Source organism: Episyrphus balteatus, chromosome 1, assembly GCF_945859705.1.
Source record: "Episyrphus balteatus chromosome 1, idEpiBalt1.1, whole genome shotgun sequence".
Lineage (NCBI taxonomy): Eukaryota > Metazoa > Arthropoda > Insecta > Diptera > Syrphidae > Episyrphus > Episyrphus balteatus.
Genome location: NC_079134.1, coordinates 92,915,147 through 92,937,412, shown reverse-complemented (window position 1 = coordinate 92,937,412; position 22,266 = coordinate 92,915,147). Strand labels below are relative to the sequence as shown.

General features: G+C 31.3%; 1 protein-coding gene across 8 annotated transcripts in view; it reads right to left on the bottom strand.

The window, feature by feature from the left end:
- Nucleotides 1–20,985, bottom strand: part of LOC129921226 (SLIT-ROBO Rho GTPase-activating protein 1-like) — a 747,084-nt gene extending 726,099 nt beyond the window's left edge. For 4 of the 8 annotated variants that reach the window (XR_008773488.1, XR_008773486.1, XR_008773487.1 and 1 more), the window contains exon 1: nucleotides 20,263–20,984. Coding sequence is in view for 4 of the 8 variants with exons in the window: in XM_056002960.1 (XP_055858935.1) it covers nucleotides 20,263–20,362 (100 nt within the window). In the remaining 4 variants the exon portion in view is untranslated. Of the gene's footprint in view, nucleotides 1–20,262 lie in introns of all 8 variants that reach the window. The other 4 variants (XM_056002958.1, XR_008773489.1, XM_056002959.1 and 1 more) reach the window with 4 other exon arrangements.
- Nucleotides 20,986–22,266: the final 1,281 nt, after the last annotated feature.

The following is a 22,266-nucleotide window of genomic DNA, read 5'->3' as shown; positions in this document are numbered from 1 at the left end:
TACTCATGTTGTGCGGTTCAGAACGTACGGTATATGCTTAATGAAAGTAAACAAATTGCGCATAAAATATGCTATATGGTAATTTTATGAGGATTGTGTGTGTGGGTTGCTACAAAGCTCAAAAGTGAGCTGAGCTCAGCTCGCAGCTCAGCTCAAATTTTGAGCTAGCTCACTTTTGAGCTATGTACCATAGCTCAGCTCATTTGAGCTAAGCTGAAAGTGAGCTGAGCTGATGGTTGAGCTGAGCTGAGCTGTCGGTGAGCTGAGCTGAGCTGTTGGGTGAGCTAAGGTAAAGTGAGCTGAGCTGAGCTGTGATGGGTTAGAGGATACATTGATTTTTATTTGGAAAGTATAATGAAATATGAATATATTTTAAACTTTTATATAACACCATAGCTTAAGATGTTTGGTTCTAGTTATTAATGGAATTATTTTAACACATAGATATTTTTATAAATAAGACAGATAATGTTTCGTGATCTTTTCTCTTGGTGTTTTTGATAGTAAATATATTTCTATATTTTTAGTAAAATATTTCTTTTTTTATCATAAAAAAAAAATTCCGGTATAATCCGGTTTTTCGACTTTTTTCAAAATTCCGAGAAAATCGGTTTTGAAAGTTGGGGTAAATTTTTTTTTTTCGAAAAATCCCCGAATCTTTAAACGCTCCTGGAAGCTAAACCGCTTGAGAGCAATTTTTGGGAGTGATGCCAAATGATAGCTTGTGTCATGGGCCTACGCTTTTAACAATATCAGATTTTTAAAAAATCGCCTTCCATGTTAAACCGCCACATCATGCCTTTTTTTCAGAATCGTGCCTACACCGAAAAAAAAAAATTGATAATAACAGCTATCAAATTAACATTTTTCAGTGACAAAAGTCGTCCAACAATTAAAATATCAATTTTGATATTTTATCATATCATTTTCACATTTTTTAATTTCAGATGGGATGGTGAAAATTTCACTTTGACAATTAAAATATCAATGTTGACTAGATTTTACGTTTTAGTTTATTATAATGAAACCTATTTCTTTCTTTTTCTTTTTTATTATTTTTATTATTAAAAGAATTTTCTTTCTTTTTTCAAAACATTACTGAAAGGGAATATTCTTTACAAAATAATGATCATATTATTTTTTCTATTATAGGTGATATAATTGTTTTGTTATTTTCTCCCAAACTATGTGAAGTAAAATCTTAGTGCCGATCAAATTTTATCAGTAAATCATACATTTTACTTCGAAAAAACACAACGCGCCTTTAAATTAGTACACATTAAGAATTTTGTATTTAATATTTTTCAATAATTTGGAATGAGAAATTGATATGAAAAAATGATAATAAAATATCAAAAAAAAATTCCAAAATGTGACATTTAAATATCATCCTGATAATAAAAATGTTGTTTTAACATTTTAAATATCATTAAACACATTTTATAGAGCATTTTTGGCTGATATTTAAGAAATGTTAATTTGATATTTAAAAAATGTTAAATTGATATTGGTTTTTTTTTTCGGTGTATTTTTTTTTTTACTTTTAAGTTCTCCCGATTTGAGAATGCGTGGACCTACAGGGATGGGAGTTGTACCCAAATGTAGGTTAGAGTCCCCGCTACCTTTTGGCATCAAAAATTTTATTTCCATTTTCTTCAAAATTCCGCGATAAAGGCGTTGGAACGCTTTGATCTAGAGACAGGGGAGTGGTGCCATATGAAAGCTTATATTCTCAGCTAGCCGATGGTGGTATAATCCGGTTTTTCGATTTTCTTCAAAATTCCGAGAAAATCGCGTTTGAAAGTTGGGGTAAAATTTTTTTTCGAAAAATCCACGAATCTTTGAACGCTACTGGAAGCTAAGCCGCTTGAGAGCAATTTTTGGGAGTGATGCCAAATGATAGCTTGTGTCATGGGTCTACGCTTTGCACATTGTCAGATTTTTAAAAAATCGCCTTCCATGTTAAACCGCCACATCATGCCTTTTTTTTCAGAATCGTGCCTATTTTTTTTTTTTACTTTTAAGTTCTCCCGGTTTGAGAACGCGTGGACCTACAGGAATGAGAGTTGTACCCAAATGTAAGTTAGAGTCCCCGCTACCTTTTGGCATCAATTTTTTTTCATTTTTTCAAAATTCCGAGATATAGGCGTTGGAAGTTGGGGCGCTCACTTTCAGCTATGGTACCTAGCTCAAATTTGAGCTGAGCTGAAATGTGAGCTTTTTGCAACCCTGGCAACTTGCCACATGGAAATTACCACATGCAACTTGCCACATGCAACTTGCCACATGTAACTTGCCACATGCAACTTGCCACACGCAACTTGCCACATGCAACTTGCCACACGCAACTTGCCACATACAACTTGCCACATGCAACTTGCCACATGCAACTTGCCACATACGACTTGCCACATGCAACTTGCCACATGAAACATGTAACTTGCAACGTGTTGTGTGTTTTATGTTTGCCGTACTGCGGCGTACTGCATTTTTAAATACTAAAGTACTGCCTACTCTAAAGGTGAAACGACAGCCCTGCTACCCAGGGTGATCGCGTCATAATCCCTTTGACATTCTTGTCAAAAAGTAAATTTTCATACCCACCCTCCCATAAGAAGTATAACTTCAAAAAGTCCACTTTTTCCTCTATCCAGATATTCTTTAAGTGAGTTTGTTTTAACGGATCGATTGTGAAAATTTTGCTAGTTTATCAATTAGTGATATATCCTAATATAGTATTTGCTATTAAATTGTAATTATATTGAACTTTTGTTTATAAATTTTAAGGTAAAGTATGTTACTAGCATCGATTTCATATAAAACGAATGTTCCTAAGCTTTAAAAAAAAGGCACGCGTAGGCACACTCTAGAAATAATTTTAAAAAGTAGCTAGCCTATATGACATTATGTTTTTTATAAAACTATGTCCTACAAGAGCAAACTTTTTTCGCTGTAACTCTGAAAGTATAGTGAGAAAAATGTTCAAAAAAACCACTTACGATGAAAAAAAAACGTGTTGAATGTTTTCAAATAACGGTTTTTTATTTGCATTAGCATTTTACCTTCCCTATTTAGTAAAAACAACTTTTGTAAGCGTTCAATGACACCATTTTCGAGTTTGATGCGTTCAAACTTCAAAAAACTAATTTTTTTGTTTTTTATACCAATAATATCTGTTGTAAATTGGAAAACCTTATTTAACATAATATTTCGTTTATTTTTGTTGTTGGTCATCTTTAGTGTCTGTTGTACCATAAAATTATCATTATTATATCATTCGACATCATCTTAATGGCTTTAGCTGCAACTTTAGATTATTTCGAGAATTTCTATAATTAATTCCAGCTAAAAAAGCGTTCTAGCCCACAGTGCGCCACTTGCAATTTTGTCACTTGCAATTTTTAAGGTAGTAGGTCCTAAATTAATCAAATATAACTTTATTTCTTGGGACAGAGACCGATTTCTACAAAAAAAAAATGCTTTTTATGCACGTCCGAAACACTTAGGCCATAAGTAATTTTTTCTTTTGTTTTATTGTAACTTTTTTGATAAAAGTGTATATTATACCCAAACTTAGATAGACTTCTGAGTAAAAATACCAAAAAAATGCTAAATTATGAGTATAAGATTGCATTATTTATTCAGATTCTAAGAGCGTTCCCGGAAATGACGTTCCCGGAAATGACGTTTTGACCTTAATTTATTTTTATTTTTTATGTCACAAAGTTAAACGAAATATTTTTGAGATTATATTGCAGTGGCAAAACAAGCGTTCCCGGAATGTCGGTTAATAAGTGTCCCCTAGAATCAAAAGCAATCTATTCCACTTTATCTTTTATTGAGTTATTGAAAAAAAAAACGTTCCGAAGCACTTTTTCCCGCTTTATTAAAAAAACAACTTCTGAATCGAATTAAACATGTACTTTTGATTTTATACTGACTGTGCTTTCTTTTGTCACCCAACGCGTTCCGAAAATATTTAATAATTAATTTTGGAATAGAAGTGTTTTGAAAGTCATGCATAGGAATAGTTTTCTTTTGAAACTTAGAAAAAGAAATATTTTGCTTTATATCAGGAATAGTGTTGTTTTGATTCTCAAAAGATGTGAAGAATGTGGAATACATTCGTTTTGATTCAAACTGTAATATTTCTATAAAGTATAACTCTGGAACAAGTTGACTTTGAAAGTGCTCAACCACACTAAAAGAAAGAGGTTGAAAAATTGAGATAAACTGCGTTTCTAACTCATTTTTCACAAAAAATGGAATAGATTGTTTTTGATTCTAGGGGACACTTGATGTACCTACGCTACTTAAAAATGAAACTAAAACTAGCTTCTTACATACATTTTATATATTTATCCATAAAAATAAGCATGGAATGATAAATCTTTATAAAATCAACTTTAAAAACTGCTTGCAGCACAATTTGTACGTTAGATGATTAAAATATTGATGAATTAAAAATGTTGGTTTTATGCGTCAATTTTCTTGGGACAACTTTTATTAATTATAAAAAATAACAAAACTTAATTTTTTTGTAAGAGATGTACCAATTTATAAAAAGAATTGTGTATATGTAGTATTTAGAAAAAAAAATACTTTAATGTGTTTTTAAGTCATTTGAATATCAGTTTTTGAGTTATGGACATGTCCGGGAACGCTGTTTTTGGGTATATAAGATGCAAAAAAAAAAGAAATTTAAACTTCTCTAACCGAAACAAATATATTCGTAAATGCGTGCCTACTATTTTAATTGGTAAGTGAGATAAACAACTTTAAATAAATGTTATTTTGATTTAAAAAAATGCCTGGAAATCAAACTTTTCACCTCCATGATTTTGACCCATACATATCTTACTTTTTTGAAAATAATGAGTTTTCAGTGAATTAGAAAATTTTTAAAAGCAAAAATGTTTTTATAATTTTTTTAAATTTTGACCTCGAATATCTTTAGAATGGTTAGATTAACGAAAAAAGTTAATAAGACCGTGTTTGTGGAACAATCTATTTCCTACAAGAATATGTGTTGCGCGTTTGATTATTATAATTTTTCAATTTGTTACAAAATTAAGAACAAAAAACGAATTTTTAAAGATTTTCTGGATTTTTGGACCTCAAATATCTATTAAACGGTTAGATAAACGAAAAAAGTGTATGAGATTTTTTTTGTAGGGCGTTCAATTTTCTACAAGAATATGTAAAGAAATTCGCAAAAAAGTCGATTTATAAAAAAATGATTTTTTTTTAGTAGAAGCTTGATGTAAAAATAGAAAATTGCGAAGCGTAGGACCTTCCCATTAATATAAAGAGCTCATATTTGGTGTGTGTATTCTAGAGTTGTCTAGCAATCTATTTTTTGGAGTACAAACTCAAAAAAAAAGAATTTCGATTCTTTTGACCCACCCTATTATACATAGTATATGTAATATACACATACGGGACCACACTGCACCACCATTCAAATACAAAAAGAACCATCAAAATCGATTGACCCGGTCGAAAGCTATGATGTAAAAAAAAAAAAAAAAAAAAACAAATACAGACGAAATGATAACCTCCTCGTTTTTGTAAATCGGTTAAAAATGAGTGTTTGGTTTAAATTTTGTCCAGGGACGGAGCGCCGGAAATGCTGTCTATCAATCAGGTCCGTAGCCAGGATTTCGTTTCGGGTGGGGGGAGGGGGGTGGGATGCTTGGTTTAAAATCTGGTGAACAATTTTGTTTTAAGATATAAACTGCCTGCATACTACATGCTTAATGTAATAAAAATCTTGAATATCTAATATTATTTTTTTCTCATAAAGAGAAAAAAAATTCCGCTCATGGTTTGCAGCAAGATTTTAACATTGAAAAGCATTATTAAGTAACAGAATAGCTGACAAAATTGCGCGATATAATCTAAAATAAGGTCATTATGAAAAAGAAAAATTGGAGTTTTATTTCATTTTGCCAAAAACGGTCAAAAGAAGTTGTGCTTTATTTCATTTATTTTCGAGGCATTTTTTCAATTCGTTATAAAATACGTATACATAAAAATGCTAATTTTCATTTTGATGTCAACAATTCCAACAAGAGAACAGTCTATGGTCAAAAATTATTTGACTAGACTCTATATATTCGAAAACCAAGTGCAGATTTTTTACAAAAAAAATTAAATTGGTTGTATATTTGTATATTGTATTTTTCAAGAAAAAACAATGAAATAAATTAGATTCCACTATTTGTCAAAGATTACGCTATGTGACAAAAACTAACGTTTAAAGATTACTTTAGTCACTACTTTCTTTCTTCAGTATACCCCCAAAATCTGGATTCATTGCAAACAAAATCAACAGGGGTATTACCGATTCGATGCAAATGGTCTTGTATCGTTGCAAAAATGGAACATTTTCTTACACTAAAACAACCAAATATTCAGACTACAATTTTTTTTAAATTTTGTATATACTTCTGCTATTTATAAAAAAATAAAACTGTGCAAAATTTGTCTATTTGTAAATGTAGTAGTAGAAAAATAAAATATTGCAATGGGAATGACCCTTATTTTTTCAACCTTCGTTCAGCAATTGCAAAAATCCTAGCGTTGTCAATTTTAACTGAGAAAAAAAATTTAAACGATTACCAATGCCCTACCTGGTAATACCTACCTTAAATTCAACATTGGCTACGGGCCTTCCAATCACACCGGGGGTGGAATCGGCTAAAATGATATTTGACTATCATATTTTTTAGTATCAAATTTGATAGTCAATTATTTTCCATCTGTGTAAGGTGATCGTTTTGAGATCATTTTTAATTTTGATTTACTTGGTATCACTTGGGTTTGACATCTCGTCGCTCTAGTATTGAAGTGCCGTATACGCCATTTTTACATTTTTGGGAAATCGCATTTAAATGTTCGGAAGATAATTGCGAAATAACTAACCGCTGGTATTTTTTGATATTTTAGTATGATATATAATTAAAATGTGTCTTTTATATACATGTTATTGGACATCTGCAATTCGTCTAGTTGTCAAAATATTTAAATTTTTGTCCAAAATGAGTTTGCCGTATACGCCATGAAAATCAGAAGTTTCTTTTATTCATATACACGTACGTCAAAAAAAAACATAACTTACGTCAAAACAATTCTCAAAATTTTCTTGCATTGCATGAAAAATTTGACGTAAATCCCAAAATTTCTTGTTTTTGTCAAAACAATAGTGAATATCTCGGCAACGAAAAAAGATAGAAAAAAACGGATAGCAGATTTGAAAAGAGCAACTTCGAAAACATACGACTGCATACCTAGTTCAAAAAATGTAATTTGGCGTATACGGCACTCCAATACTAGGGCGACGATCTGTCAAACGTCAGTAAATTTTAAAATAACTGATGAAGAGTTTCAGGTTTTCACTTCCATAGCTACAATAATTGAGAAGACAATTATTAAAAACATAAGTTAATATTTTTTAAAACGCTTAAAATAATAATTTATAACTTTAATATCTACCTGGCAAACAAAACTTGAGAAGGATCGCTTACAAAGAATCCCACAAAATATTATATAAACTTTCAATTCAGATGGCAGATCCAGAATGTGTAATATACTCAAAAAAGTTTCTTTATTATTCGAAAATTTTGTACGAGTCTATTAAAAACACGAAATATTTTGAAATTATTTTTTTTGTGTACAAAGGTATGATTGCACATTTCTTTGAGTCGGGGAGGTAAAAATATAATTTAATTTGTTCCTCAAGTCTGACTCTTCTATTTTCTATTTCATATTCATTTACTTTATTTTAATTTTGTAGGCTTAAAATAATTGCACAGGCACAAAAATATTCATTTTCCCCAAACAAAGTAAAAGCACCACGAAAACCAAGACAAAATATGCTACAAATGTTAAATTGTATCAAATTGACACCTTAATAGGTGTCAGCTGAAAAAGTCAAAAAAATATGATAGTCACTTTTGACTATCATCTTACACAGACGAATTTTCTTTAATTTGACAGTCAACTATCAAAAATCAGCTTACACGATTCCACCCCAGGAATTCGTGATTTTTTTGCTATTTAATCCCCTGTCATTCTTAAGTTGATAAGTTGCGGGCAAAATACTTTTTCGATTGCAATTACAACCTCAGTTATAATCTTTGTTTTGTTGTGCAAGTCCCTCATGCCTGTCTCCACCGATTCCTAAAAATTTCAAGGTAGCTGACACCTTTATGATGTTGGGCACAGAAGTTTGCTTTCTGCGAACACTTAGTTCCGTTGAAATATTGTTTAGTAAATAGATGAAAAGGCATCTTTTGAGAGGCGGTAGTTTTGAACAAAGCTGGAACTAAGCTATTTATTTTATTAGATTAAAAATGTAAAACCTTTCCTCGCTGAGCTCCATTACATTAGATTTATCTCTTATACGCCTTCGTTCAATTTGTCGAATTCGTTCTTGATTTTCATCTGAATCCAAAACTAACCAAATCGCGACACTGTCCATGTTTATTTATTTTAATTCACTTGTTGATTTTTATCTCATTTTACATGTAGATATTCCTTTTATTTCACAAAGTTATATAAACAAATCGAATCGAGACACTGACCATGGTATAGTTTCACAACAAATTCGTTTTTGACCCGAAGCTGTTTATTTAATTTTTTTTATTTGTCTTGTCTCATGTGTCAAAATTATGTGAGACTCGTTCGATATTCGCAAATTTTAATGAAAAGTATTGGCATTACCGGCATTTGATTCTACTTTCACACTTAGTACCATTTCAAAGTGGAATAACAAACAACTTGCGAACAGAATCGAAAGTAGAATAGAGTTACTTGGTTGGGCCCCAGTGCCCGAGATTCAAAGAACAATTTCTTTAGAGCTTTAATAGCGGAAGAAGAAAACCTCTTGCTTTCGAGATCTCTCATTCTTGTTCGTTCGCGTAAGTGAAACTTAAAATATTTTACAGACGAGTATCCGCATTGATCAAAGTGTATCTGAAAAAAAATTGCTATTTAATCCCAACGGACACTGTAGGATGGAGCAGGATTTTGGTGATAAAAATGCTCCTCTAAGTGTTATACCCAGTGGCGTAATGAGGGGGGGGGGGGCTGAGGGTGCTCAAGCCCCTCCAAACCTTCAAGATCATCTTATTTTTTTAGCAAAATTCATCATAATGTACATGATTGAATGAAACTTGTTCGTAAATCTTATAGATTTAGAGGCAGCTCAGATGCTCGAGCCCCCTCTAAAGTCTGAAACAGCTTTTTGTGTTTGTTTGAGTTAGAGCCTTAGCTGACTTTGAGGTATATTTTTTTCGGATTTTAGTCCAATTTTTAGTATAATACGTACGTCGCATAACACCACAGTTTGATTTTGCAAAACTTCTTGCAATCTAAAAGCACTTTAAAAAAAAAAAATATTATATTTCTCAAAGCTATTGTAAATAAAAATTTTTGATATCTCAAAATCTTAGTGGTCAACATAACTAATGGTTTCTTTCATCAAATTTCAGTTTGCACTTCGAATTTGGATTAAAAAAGCAACATACAACGAAAAAATATATGAAGGGTCCAGGGGAAAAACAGCACAAGTCCATTCCAACTCATTTCGAGAAAAACGCATTTTAAAATTTTGTTCTCCTTACAACTTAGTACTAAAAGCACACAATTTATTTATTTTTTCAGCAAGGCTTAAATTTGTTTTATAAAAGAAATGATGCCATCAGATAGTGCTCAGTAAATACTACAAGACCTCATCATTAGTTAATTTTATGCTAATAGTGGACATGTGTCGTTTTTCCCCTGGACTTAGGGTTGCCAACCGTACTCTAAAAAAGAGTATTGTACTCTATTTCACGTATGTGTACTCTATAATCTATAACTCTGATAGAGTACGTCAAAATACTCTTTTTTTACATAAGGCTGAGTGTGCCACCACATAACCATAATCATCTTAACCTTTACAAATTGGTGGATAACTTTCATATTTCTAAAGATCGAATTGAATGAAAAAAACGAGGCTTAAAATATACGACCTTATAATTTCCAAATTTGAACGATTGTAATTTAGAGAGTACAAAACACTTTAATTTTTTTTTCGTTGTTTTAGTACGACCTATTTGTTTTGTGTTTAGTCAAGCTTAAAATTTAATTTTGTTACTAAAATTTTATTTTTTTTTTTAATTCAAATTTTGTTCTCTATTTTACTTTGTTTTGTTTAAAAATATTAGATTTTATCTTGTAAAATATCAAGGTATTTAAAATTGAGTTAACCTTCTTATATATTTTTATTTCGATGAATTATATTGAAAACTGCAAAAATCCATGATTATTGCTATCAATAATCAATATTTAAAAAGTTCATTAACAATGCACTTTCTTAAATAAGGATGATACTAGAAAAAAACGATCCCATATGATTGAATTTTCTTCCACAATACGAAACAATTGAGTTCAAAACAGTTTAATGGTTGCCTTCTGACCGTAAAATGCAGTTGAAAACGCTTAATTTAAGTAGGGGAAAGGTGCGAACAGTGAAACAATCAATTTTTCTCTTTTCTGAAAGCAAGCACAGTAACGCTAGTTTGGGTCAAAACGTTTATTTCCCCATCTGCGTCTTGTAAATATCACCCTTCGAATGCAAGAAAAAATTATTCAATTATGTACAAAGTCGCACAAAATATGCAAAACAGAAATTTGAGATCATGATAGTTTTTCCTCTCAAAAATTGAGTGAATTAAGGAATTAATTCATTTGCTAATTTTTTTGGGGGATTATTTATATGCACTGAGCCAAAAAACAACGTAAAATCAATGGAAACCACTTTGAATCAATCGAAAATCACTACATTTTTAGCCTAAAGTGGAAAATGATTGAATCAAATTAGCACACTTTAAGTCAAAGTTATTCACACATTAAAAAATAAGTAAAACTGGCATCCGCTGGGGATCGAACTTGCTACACCTGGGTTGACAAGCTTGAGCTTTACTACTGTGCCATCTCACTTATAAAAATTGATGTGACAAATTGTAACTTAAGCATAATACGATTTTTAGAAAATCAATGAATATATTTTTTACCATTAATTCAATGTAGATCGTATTAAAAATTACTATGCGTTTTTTCTCTGGGTGTGGAGAAGTTAATATTTTGAGCTAAGGAACCAGTAATAATCATTTTTATCAAAAAAACAAAACCGACTTCCATGATTCAAAACGGGGTCTTATGGTTTTTTTAATAGTTCCTTTAACTGAACGAAATTGAAATGGGACCACATTGCAGCCACTAGCTTTCCAATACAAAAAGAATTATCAAAATTGATTCACTCTGTCCAAAGTTATGCGGTAACAAACATAAAAAGAAAAAAAAAAAATTGGTAGGATTGTTTGAAACACCATCATAAATTAAATCTAAAAAGTCCTCATCGATCCGAGGCCTGGAAAAAAATTTAGGGAGGGCCAAAGGTAACAAAAACTGGTTTTTCATGACTTTCAGCAAAACGGTTAGTCTTATCAAAAAATTTTCAATCCAAGAATTGTAGACCCGATTATTATATATAAAAAGTGTCATGACACTTTTTTTCCTAAGACCCACCGTTTCTTAGGTATAACGATTCAAAAAGTTGAAGTTGAGTTGTAATCGTCATAATCAGGCCTATTCTGAAAAAAAAAAACTCCTAACTGAAAAGTTCCTGAAATTTCATTATTTTTTTAGCTTGAATTTCGTTCTTCAATGGTTAAGAATATGGGAAAGCAAAAAAAAAAATGGAAATTTTCGCCATTTTTCCGATTGCGGCCCTTCTCGCGAAACCATTTCCCTGGGAATTTTTGTTTAAAATATGTCTGAATATATACAGGGTGTGCAATAGAGAATGGACAACCCTAAAACAGCTGATAGCTACACTTATGACTGTTCTAAAAACAGATAGAAAAAGTTCTATCGCAACTAGTTCATAAAATATTGGCTTTTTTTCGTTCAATGTATTTTAAATTTTATCATCTCATGTTTTTATTTTATTTATTTCTTTTTTTATCATTTTCTACAATAATTGTATGAGTACATAAACGCTTTAAAAACTGCAAAGCTATTGCACATTTTCGTAAAAAAAAATTTGAAATCTGTTTCTTGATGCAAAATGTAAAAAAAGTATTTTATTAAAAATTTTAAACACCTGTGGTATAAATTAAATCTATAGAAACCTAGGTGGCCAGCTTTCTTAAAAATATTTTCGTCTAAGGGGAATATTTTTAAGAAAGTTGGTCACCTAGGTTTCTATAGATTTATTTTATACCACAGGTGTTTAAAAATTTGCATAAAATACTTTTTTTTACATTTTGCATCGAAAAAAAGATTTCACATTTTTTTTAAGGAAAATTTGCAATACTATGAAATTTTTAAAGTTTTAATGTACTCATACAATTATTGTAGAAAATTATAAAAAAGAAATTAATAAAATTCATTCATTCGTGGTTGTAGTGAACGAAAACAAAAACGTAAGCTATCGGACACCCTGAATTGTATTCGGATCTGTTCTAAACAAAAATTCCCAGGGAAATGTTTTCGGGAGAAGGGCCCCAATCGGAAAAATGGCGAAAATTTCATTTTTTTTTTAGCTTGAATTTTATTCTTCTATGGTTAAGAATATGAGGTCCGTCAAGCTGGGTACGCCACAACCGAAAATCCAAAATCTGAGTATGCAGGAATTTGTTGCTAATTTGTTGCTAATTTGTTACCCCAATCCCGAATTTGTTGCTCCTGCCCTTACCCCTTAAATCTGTGGCGTGCCCAGCTTGACGTCAAGCTGGGTACGCCACAAATTAAAATTCAAAATTTCAAAAATGTAAGTATGCAGGAATTTGTTGCTAATTTGTTGCTAATTTGTTACCCTAATTTCGAATTTGTTGCTCCACGTTTTGCCCTTCAAATGCACATTAACAGATTATGCAAAAAAGCTAAATCGCCCAAAAATTATCGCACAGACAAAAAAGTGGTATCAATAGAAAGAGGTCCTTGAAACCTTTTCAAAAAGGTCCATATCAAGTTTTTATTCCAATCCCTTCATGTCCAAAATGCCTTGTGGAGCTTGAATGCATTTGTGGAACATATGTGGATGAAACGAAAAAACGCAAAAACACGTAATACTCAAAATTTCAAAAAAATAAGTATGCAGTAATTTGTTGCTAATTTGTTGCTAATTTGTTACCCCAATCCCGAATTTGTTGCTCCCCCCCTTACCCCTTAAATCTGTGGCGTACCCAGCTTGACGTCAAGCTGGGTACGCCACAACGCAATTTTGAAAATCTGAGTATGCAGGATTTTGTTGCTAATTTGTTGCTAATTTGTTACCCCAATCTTGAATTTGTTGCTCCACGATTTGACCTTCAAATCGACTGCAACAGATGCAATTTTGTGGAGACTTTTTATCTATACGCTTTTTCAAAAAACTAAAAACGCCAAATTATAGACAGAATTTGTTGCTCTGCGAAAAGCTATTTTTAAATTTTCTATCATTACCCAATCCCATCTTACAGGAGGAAAACTAATTTTTCGATGACGTCATCCAACAACGCAAAAAATCGTAATACTCAAAATTTCAAAAAAATAAGTATGCAGTAATTTGTTGCTAATTTGTTACCCCAATCCCGAATTTGTTGCTCCCCCCCTTACCCCTTAAATCTGTGGCGTACCCAGCTTGACGTCAAGCTGGGTACGCCACAACGCAAATTTGAAAATCTAAGTATGCAGGAATTTGTTGCTAATTTGTTGCTAATTTGTTACCCCAATCTTGAATTTGTTGCTCCACGATTTGACCTTCAAATCGACTGCAACAGATGCAATTTTGTGGAGACTTTTTATCTATACGCTTTTTCAAAAAACTAAAAATGCCAAATTATAGACAGAATTTGTTGCTCTGCAAAAATATATTTTTTAATTTTCTATCACCACCCAATCCCATCTTACAGGAGATAAACTAATTTTTCGATGACGTCATCCATCAAGCTGGGTACGATAAAACACAAATTTTAAAATCTAAGTACGCAGGAATCTTAAGCTATTTTGTTGCTAATTTGTTACCCTAATCTCGAATTTGTTGCTCCACGATTTGACCTTTAAATTGGCTGAAACAGATGCATGATTTTGAAACTTTATGATACAAACTACAAATTTAACAATGCATAGATTTAATACTCTTTGCAGATTAATGCTCAAATCTTTAATTTGATGTAAAAACTACCTTAAAATACTGTTAAAAACTTCCAAAAACAGAACATAACGCACTTAAACCAACTAGCTGCAGGTAATTCAATGCTCTTTAAAGGCTACGTCATTTCCAATATTTGGATATACATACATACCTACCCTTAACCTTTCATATTTAAAAACCTTTAAGGGCTGGACCTACCTTCAACCTACTTCACTCCCTTCAATAAAACGCAAAGTAAAATTCAACACTCCAACTTGATTTTTATGGATGCTCCTCAATTCTTAGTTTAATAAGTGTTAGGTACTGCTACCCATTCAATTCCTATATTGCCAACAGCTTTTTTGTTCTATTTTTCCCAGAAGTTAGGTTCCTCAATTTCAAAAATAAATTGAATTTAACGTATTTTTGCATCTTCCTATTTAAAACATATTTACTATATAGGTAACTTCTTCAATATCCTAGAAAAACACTTAGACATCTTTTGAAAATACCCCCAATTTTTTCCATATTTAAATTTATCTCTATAGCCCTAGTTTTGGAGAGATGCATTTCATTTACTACCACACTAACGACCTAAGATCTCAACTCAATTTATGTACCTACTATTCATCCAATCAGATTATTGCGATTTGCGACTTATTTTTATATTATAAAAACAAACCAAATACCTACATAAAAATGTGTACCTACATTATACTAAATACAAAAAAATCACACATTGATTTTCTATTTTCATAGAAATAATCGAGTGTGTATGCGTTAACTTTAAATTTGACTCCGCCCCCAACGGTCTGCTTTGATGAAAATAATACATATACTATTACAATTAGTTAGTATCTATATCTACGCACTACGCCTTGAAATGTTTTTTCTTTAGTCGGCCTCAGACCTCTAGTAAGGTAAGTACCATGTACGTTCTTTAGAGGCAAAAATGTTATGAAATAGGAACCTACATTTATAATGTTATAAACACACATAAGTAGGTAGGTAGTTTCGTAGGGTTTTCAGTTGAACTGAATTTAAAATTTTTAATTCTGGAAATATGTATGTGCAAGTTTTTTTTATGTTTTGGGTCTGCTATTGATGTGATGAACAACGCTGCATATTTTTAGGGAAAAACTTTAAATTCTAATAAACTGAAGACCCGCTTATTGTAGGTATTCTAAATAAAATTAAAACTCTTAGGAAGGTTATAACGGTATTTAAGTGAAGGTTGAAACGTCTATTTTTTTAACTTAAAGTTTTTGCTTTATATTATGTAAAGAAATTAAGAAATATTTTTGTTCATATGTTAAAATGTGCAAAGCAATTATTATTGCTTTTTGTTTAAGATAGATAGATTTTTTCTGACTTCGGATTCGAGATCAGCACACAAAAAACCATTAAAAAAATATACTTTGATTTCTATAAAAAAATCTTTTTGACTGGCGAAATCGAACGGGCAGAAATAATCGAATGCCTTGTTCGAGTTCACTAGTCAAACAGTTTTTTTTTTATAGAAATCAAAGTATGTTTTTTTAATGTTTTTTGTGTGCTGATCTCGAATCCGAAGTCAGAAAAAATCTATCTATCTTAAACAAAAAGCAATAATAATTGCTTTGCACATTTTAACATATGAACAAAAATATTTCTTAATTTAAAGTTTTTCCCTAAAAATATGCAGCGTTGTTCATCACATCAATAGCAGACCCAAAACATAAAAAAAACTTGCACATACATATTTCCAGAATTAAAAATTTTAAATTCAGTTCAACTGAAAACCCTACGAAACTACCTACCTACTTATGTGTGTTTATAACATTATAAATGTAGGTTCCTATTTCATAACATTTTTGCCTCTAAAGAACGTACATGGTACTTACCTTACTAGAGGTCTGAGGCCGACTAAAGAAAAAACATTTCAAGGCGTAGTGCGTAGATATAGATACTAACTAATTGTAATAGTATATGTATTATTTTCATCAAAGCAGACCGTTGGGGGCGGAGTCAAATTTAAAGTTAACGCATACACACTCGATTATTTCTATGAAAATAGAAAATCAATGTGTGATTTTTTTGTATTTAGTATAATGTAGGTACACATTTTTATGTAGGTATTTGGTTTGTTTTTATAATATAAAAATAAGTCGCAAATCGCAATAATCTGATTGGATGAATAGTAGGTACATAAATTGAGTTGAGATCTTAGGTCGTTAGTGTGGTAGTAAATGAAATGCATCTCTCCAAAACTAGGGCTATAGAGATAAATTTAAATATGGAAAAAATTGGGGGTATTTTCAAAAGATGTCTAAGTGTTTTTCTAGGATATTGAAGAAGTTACCTATATAGTAAATATGTTTTAAATAGGAAGATGCAAAAATACGTTAAATTCAATTTATTTTTGAAATTGAGGAACCTAACTTCTGGGAAAAATAGAACAAAAAAGCTGTTGGCAATATAGGAATTGAATGGGTAGCAGTACCTAACACTTATTAAACTAAGAATTGAGGAGCATCCATAAAAATCAAGTTGGAGTGTTGAATTTTACTTTGCGTTTTATTGAAGGGAGTGAAGTAGGTTGAAGGTAGGTCCAGCCCTTAAAGGTTTTTAAATATGAAAGGTTAAGGGTAGGTATGTATGTATATCCAAATATTGGAAATGACGTAGCCTTTAAAGAGCATTGAATTACCTGCAGCTAGTTGGTTTAAGTGCGTTATGTTCTGTTTTTGGAAGTTTTTAACAGTATTTTAAGGTAGTTTTTACATCAAATTAAAGATTTGAGCATTAATCTGCAAAGAGTATTAAATCTATGCATTGTTAAATTTGTAGTTTGTATCATAAAGTTTCAAAATCATGCATCTGTTTCAGCCAATTTAAAGGTCAAATCGTGGAGCAACAAATTCGAGATTAGGGTAACAAATTAGCAACAAAATAGCTTAAGATTCCTGCGTACTTAGATTTTAAAATTTGTGTTTTATCGTACCCAGCTTGATGGATGACGTCATCGAAAAATTAGTTTATCTCCTGTAAGATGGGATTGGGTGGTGATAGAAAATTAAAAAATATATTTTTGCAGAGCAACAAATTCTGTCTATAATTTGGCATTTTTAGTTTTTTGAAAAAGCGTATAGATAAAAAGTCTCCACAAAATTGCATCTGTTGCAGTCGATTTGAAGGTCAAATCGTGGAGCAACAAATTCAAGATTGGGGTAACAAATTAGCAACAAATTAGCAACAAATTCCTGCATACTTAGATTTTCAAATTTGCGTTGTGGCGTACCCAGCTTGACGTCAAGCTGGGTACGCCACAGATTTAAGGGGTAAGGGGGGGAGCAACAAATTCGGGATTGGGGTAACAAATTAGCAACAAACTAGCAACAAATTACTGCATACTTATTTTTTTGAAATTTTGAGTATTACGATTTTTTGCGTTGTTGGATGACGTCATCGAAAAATTAGTTTTCCTCCTGTAAGATGGGATTGGGTAATGATAGAAAATTTAAAAATAGCTTTTCGCAGAGCAACAAATTCTGTCTATAATTTGGCGTTTTTAGTTTTTTGAAAAAGCGTATAGATAAAAAGTCTCCACAAAATTGCATCTGTTGCAGTCGATTTGAAGGTCAAATCGTGGAGCAACAAATTCAAGATTGGGGTAACAAATTAGCAACAAATTAGCAACAAAATCCTGCATACTCAGATTTTCAAAATTGCGTTGTGGCGTACCCAGCTTGACGTCAAGCTGGGTACGCCACAGATTTAAGGGGTAAGGGGGGGAGCAACAAATTCGGGATTGGGGTAACAAATTAGCAACAAATTAGCAACAAATTACTGCATACTTATTTTTTTGAAATTTTGAGTATTACGTGTTTTTGCGTTTTTTCGTTTCATCCACATATGTTCCACAAATGCATTCAAGCTCCACAAGGCATTTTGGACATGAAGGGATTGGAATAAAAACTTGATATGGACCTTTTTGAAAAGGTTTCAAGGACCTCTTTTTATTGATACCACTTTTTTGTCTGTGCGATAATTTTTGGGCGATTTAGCTTTTTTGCATAATCTGTTAATGTGCATTTGAAGGGCAAAACGTGGAGCAACAAATTCGAAATTAGGGTAACAAATTAGCAACAAATTAGCAACAAATTCCTGCATACTTACATTTTTGAAATTTTGAATTTTAATTTGTGGCGTACCCAGCTTGACGTCAAGCTGGGCACGCCACAGATTTAAGGGGTAAGGGCAGGAGCAACAAATTCGGGATTGGGGTAACAAATTAGCAACAAATTAGCAACAAATTCCTGCATACTCAGATTTTGGATTTTCGGTTGTGGCGTACCCAGCTTGACGGACCTCATATTCTTAACCATAGAAGAATAAAATTCAAGCTAAAAAAAAAATGAAATTTTCGCCATTTTTCCGATTGGGGCCCTTCTCCCGAAAACATTTCCCTGGGAATTTTTGTTTAGAACAGATCCGAATACAATTCAGGGTGTCCGATAGTTTACGTTGACATGACACTTTTTATATATAATAATCTGGTCTACAATTCTTGGATTGAAAATTTTTTGGAAAGACTAACCGTTTTGCTAAAAATCGTGAAAAACCAGTTTTTCTGACCTTTGACCCCCCGTAAATTTTTTTCCAGGCCTCGGATCGATGAGGACTTTTTAGATTTAATTTATGATGGTGTTTCCAACAATCCTACCAATTTTCTGCTGGGAATTAATGTAACCTCACCCCCTTATTTTAGTCTAATTTGACCGTACTATTACGACTTACGAGGTTTTCTTATGAGGCCGACGATTTGTTATTCACGATTGATGTCCTTTAAAACCATGTATGTCTCATTTTAAGCGGTTGGAGGTTTTTTAGGCATTCTCCTTTACAAACAACTTTAATTTTTGTTTTATACTTATATTTTTCTTTCTAAGTTTTTTTAAACAATTTTGAAAAGTAAGCAATAAAATTGGTTCACATGAATAAAGGCTAAAACAATTTGATTGACTCGATGGGTCTATTTAACTGATTTGATTTGATGAAATTTCAGGAAATATCCTTCCTTTGCATTTTTATTATTGAGAATATTTAAAATGATTTTAGAATAGAAATTTTACACCATTTAAGCCCGCTTGCAATGGATGCTGTTCAAATAATTTTCCAACTGGTACACGTTCAGCCCACCAAGCCTTCCCCGGGGTACGTGCCTGCTATCAATACTTAGTTTGAACTTCCGAAGATGCAGATATTTTCGCGGCTCGGAGAACTTTGTTTATTGTTATGAAAAGACGCATTCATATTTTTAGCAAAAGTTTGTTTCCTTTTTGTTCCGATTGAATTTAAGTTGTGGCTTAATTTTGCAAGTCTTCTGACTAGGTCATCCTCGGGGTGTTAAGTCCCGGTTGTCCAGTATTTTTACATTATGTATTACATTTATATATGCTAGTGCTTTCATAAAAAATAACAAGTACTGAGAATTCCTTGTCGTTTTTTGTAAATTCAGATTTTTCTGAGAATTGACAAAAAGCAAACAGTAAGAGATTGTAAAAAAGCAAACAGTGAGACATAGACGAAAAGAAATCGATGAATTTAAAATTATTTCAGTATGATCTTGTGGTGTTTTTTTCTTTTGTTTTTTTTTTATCTGTTTTTTTTTTTTGTAAAGTAACATAGTTTAATTAATTAAATACTAGTTACTTACTAATTTTAAGTTTTCGTTAATCTGTTTTTGTTTTTTCGTCCCTCTCACTGTTCGCCTTACAAACAGTGGGACATTTTCACTTTTTCTACATTTTAATTTTATGTGATGCTCTCAGTCATTCCTTAATTATAACTTATCCTGCAATATTAAGATAATATATGTCTTAAAATGACTTCAAAGTTAAGTTGAGATAGCTTGTAAACTTTCAGAAAAATAACAATTTACAAAAATGTGTCTCGCTGTTCGCATCTTTCCCCTACCTAAGCTTTTTTCAAGGTCAAGTACATATAATATACATAAGTTTTCGGGACGGCGTCTTCCACTTTAATTTTAATAGAATAGAAAAAATTGTTTCATTCGCTTTTAAGACAAATAATGTTGATATTTATAAACTCACTGTTAAGAATTGTCAATTCGTTCATAATTCCATTACGAAGCACAGTGTGTTTAATGGTCCCATTGTCGTTGTCACAGCTTATGGAAGAATTCACTTGCATTTTAAAATAAAAATTATGTTTTCCTTTGTGAAGAAGTTATCTTTGAGCATACATATAACAAAACTATATCTGCAAATATTTTATTTTTTTTATTATCTTTAATAAACCTAACCGAAATGAAATTTTTATATTTTATTTATTTAATTTTTTTTACAAGTTTCAAGAATTCAATTTAAATATGTATGTTACAGTGAACTATTTTCTGTTTTAAATTTAGTAAACAAAAAAATGGGCATGTGAATAAATGTGGAAAAATCTATTTTTGGTATGTTCGTGACGTTATATTCTTATTTATAGAAAGAGAGAAAGATAGACAAACAGATTGTAAGAGAACACAATGATCTGCTTGATCTCTATTGACACTTTGTTCTACGGCACCTAACATTCAAAGCGTGGAAGGAGTATGAGTGATAAATTGTTTTCCATTTCGCTTTCGATAGCCTTGTTTTATTGGAAACTGTGTACCTTTATACATAGGTTAGTAAAATTTTAGACGCTTGACAACATCAAACCACAGATAATACAGTTGCATAGATATCGCATCCAGTGCAAATAAAAACTACCACTTTTTTGTATCTCTATTTCAAGAAATTTTTTATGGTGCCGAACCTGCCTTAAGGCAAAACAGGCGCCACTCAGTTAGGGCGGCAAAATTTGTGGAAAAAATAAAAAAAAAAAATGGTTGGATAGATTTTACTAAGCAAGTAGCTTATATGGCAAACCAAAAAGGTTAAATTGAACAAATCAACTTTAGCTTCCATACATAAAGGACTACATTCAATCAAGCAAGAATTCTAATTCAAATAAATAACATTTGATGCGCACCGCACTGGATTTACTAAATTATATAAAAATTAAAAAACGTCACTGTTGTGTATGCGAACTATTTTTTTTTTTTTCTTTGTGAGGTGAATTTTTATACTAATGCTTCTATAATTATTTTTAAGCGTAGGATAGCGAAAATAAAAGTTGGGCTATTCTGGTCTTATCTTGGGCAAATAAACCACGGTTTTAAACTTACGATTTTTTTCACAGGAAAACAAAATAATTTTTCTTTGATATGAATAGAAAAAAAAATTGGAATATCCTACGATTTTTACACTGAACAAAAAAAAATATTTTTTTGTGATTTTTGAGGTGAAAAAAAATTCAGTTATAATCTAAGAACTAATGGTGGGCTAACGAAATTAAACCTGGGGCCATGCTGGGCTAACCTTAGGCAATCAAGTAAGGCATGTTTGAAAAAATAAATTGCACGACTGGGGTCGCACGTACTTGCTCTTAGAGTTAAAGTTGCTTATATTTTTAAGACTTTTTATATAGGAATTTGGAAAAAAAATAAAATTCGTTAAAAAAAAAAATAAAATAAAATCTGAAATTAAATAGCCCTCCAAAACAAGTATGCAGTTTTGATTGATATATTAACATCCATTTTTAGAAAAAAATTTTCAAAATCGTTAGAGCCGTTTTTTAAAAAACTATTTTTTTATAAATAATTTTTTGGAAAAAAAGTTTTAAAATAAAATTGGTATGCCATTTTGTAGAAACTACTAATCAGCTTCTAATCACAAAATTTCAAGAAAATTCAATGTCCCGTTTTCGAAAATTTGATTTTTCAAAAAAAAATTTTCAAAATTTTTTTAAAAATCCAAAAATTATTTTTTGCAAAATTTTGTTTTTGGCTTGTATTTAAATTATGTAAATGCTTCATCACAAAAAGTTTCGTTGAAATCGAATAAGCACTTTCGGAGATAATTTGATTTAAAAAAAACGGTTCTATGGCAGGTACCGTTAATAATGATTTTCAGAAAAAATTTTTTTCATTGAAAGATAGACCTTAACGTAAAACTAACATTTGAATTTTTTAAACAAAATCGTTAGAGCCATTTTCAAGATATTTCAAT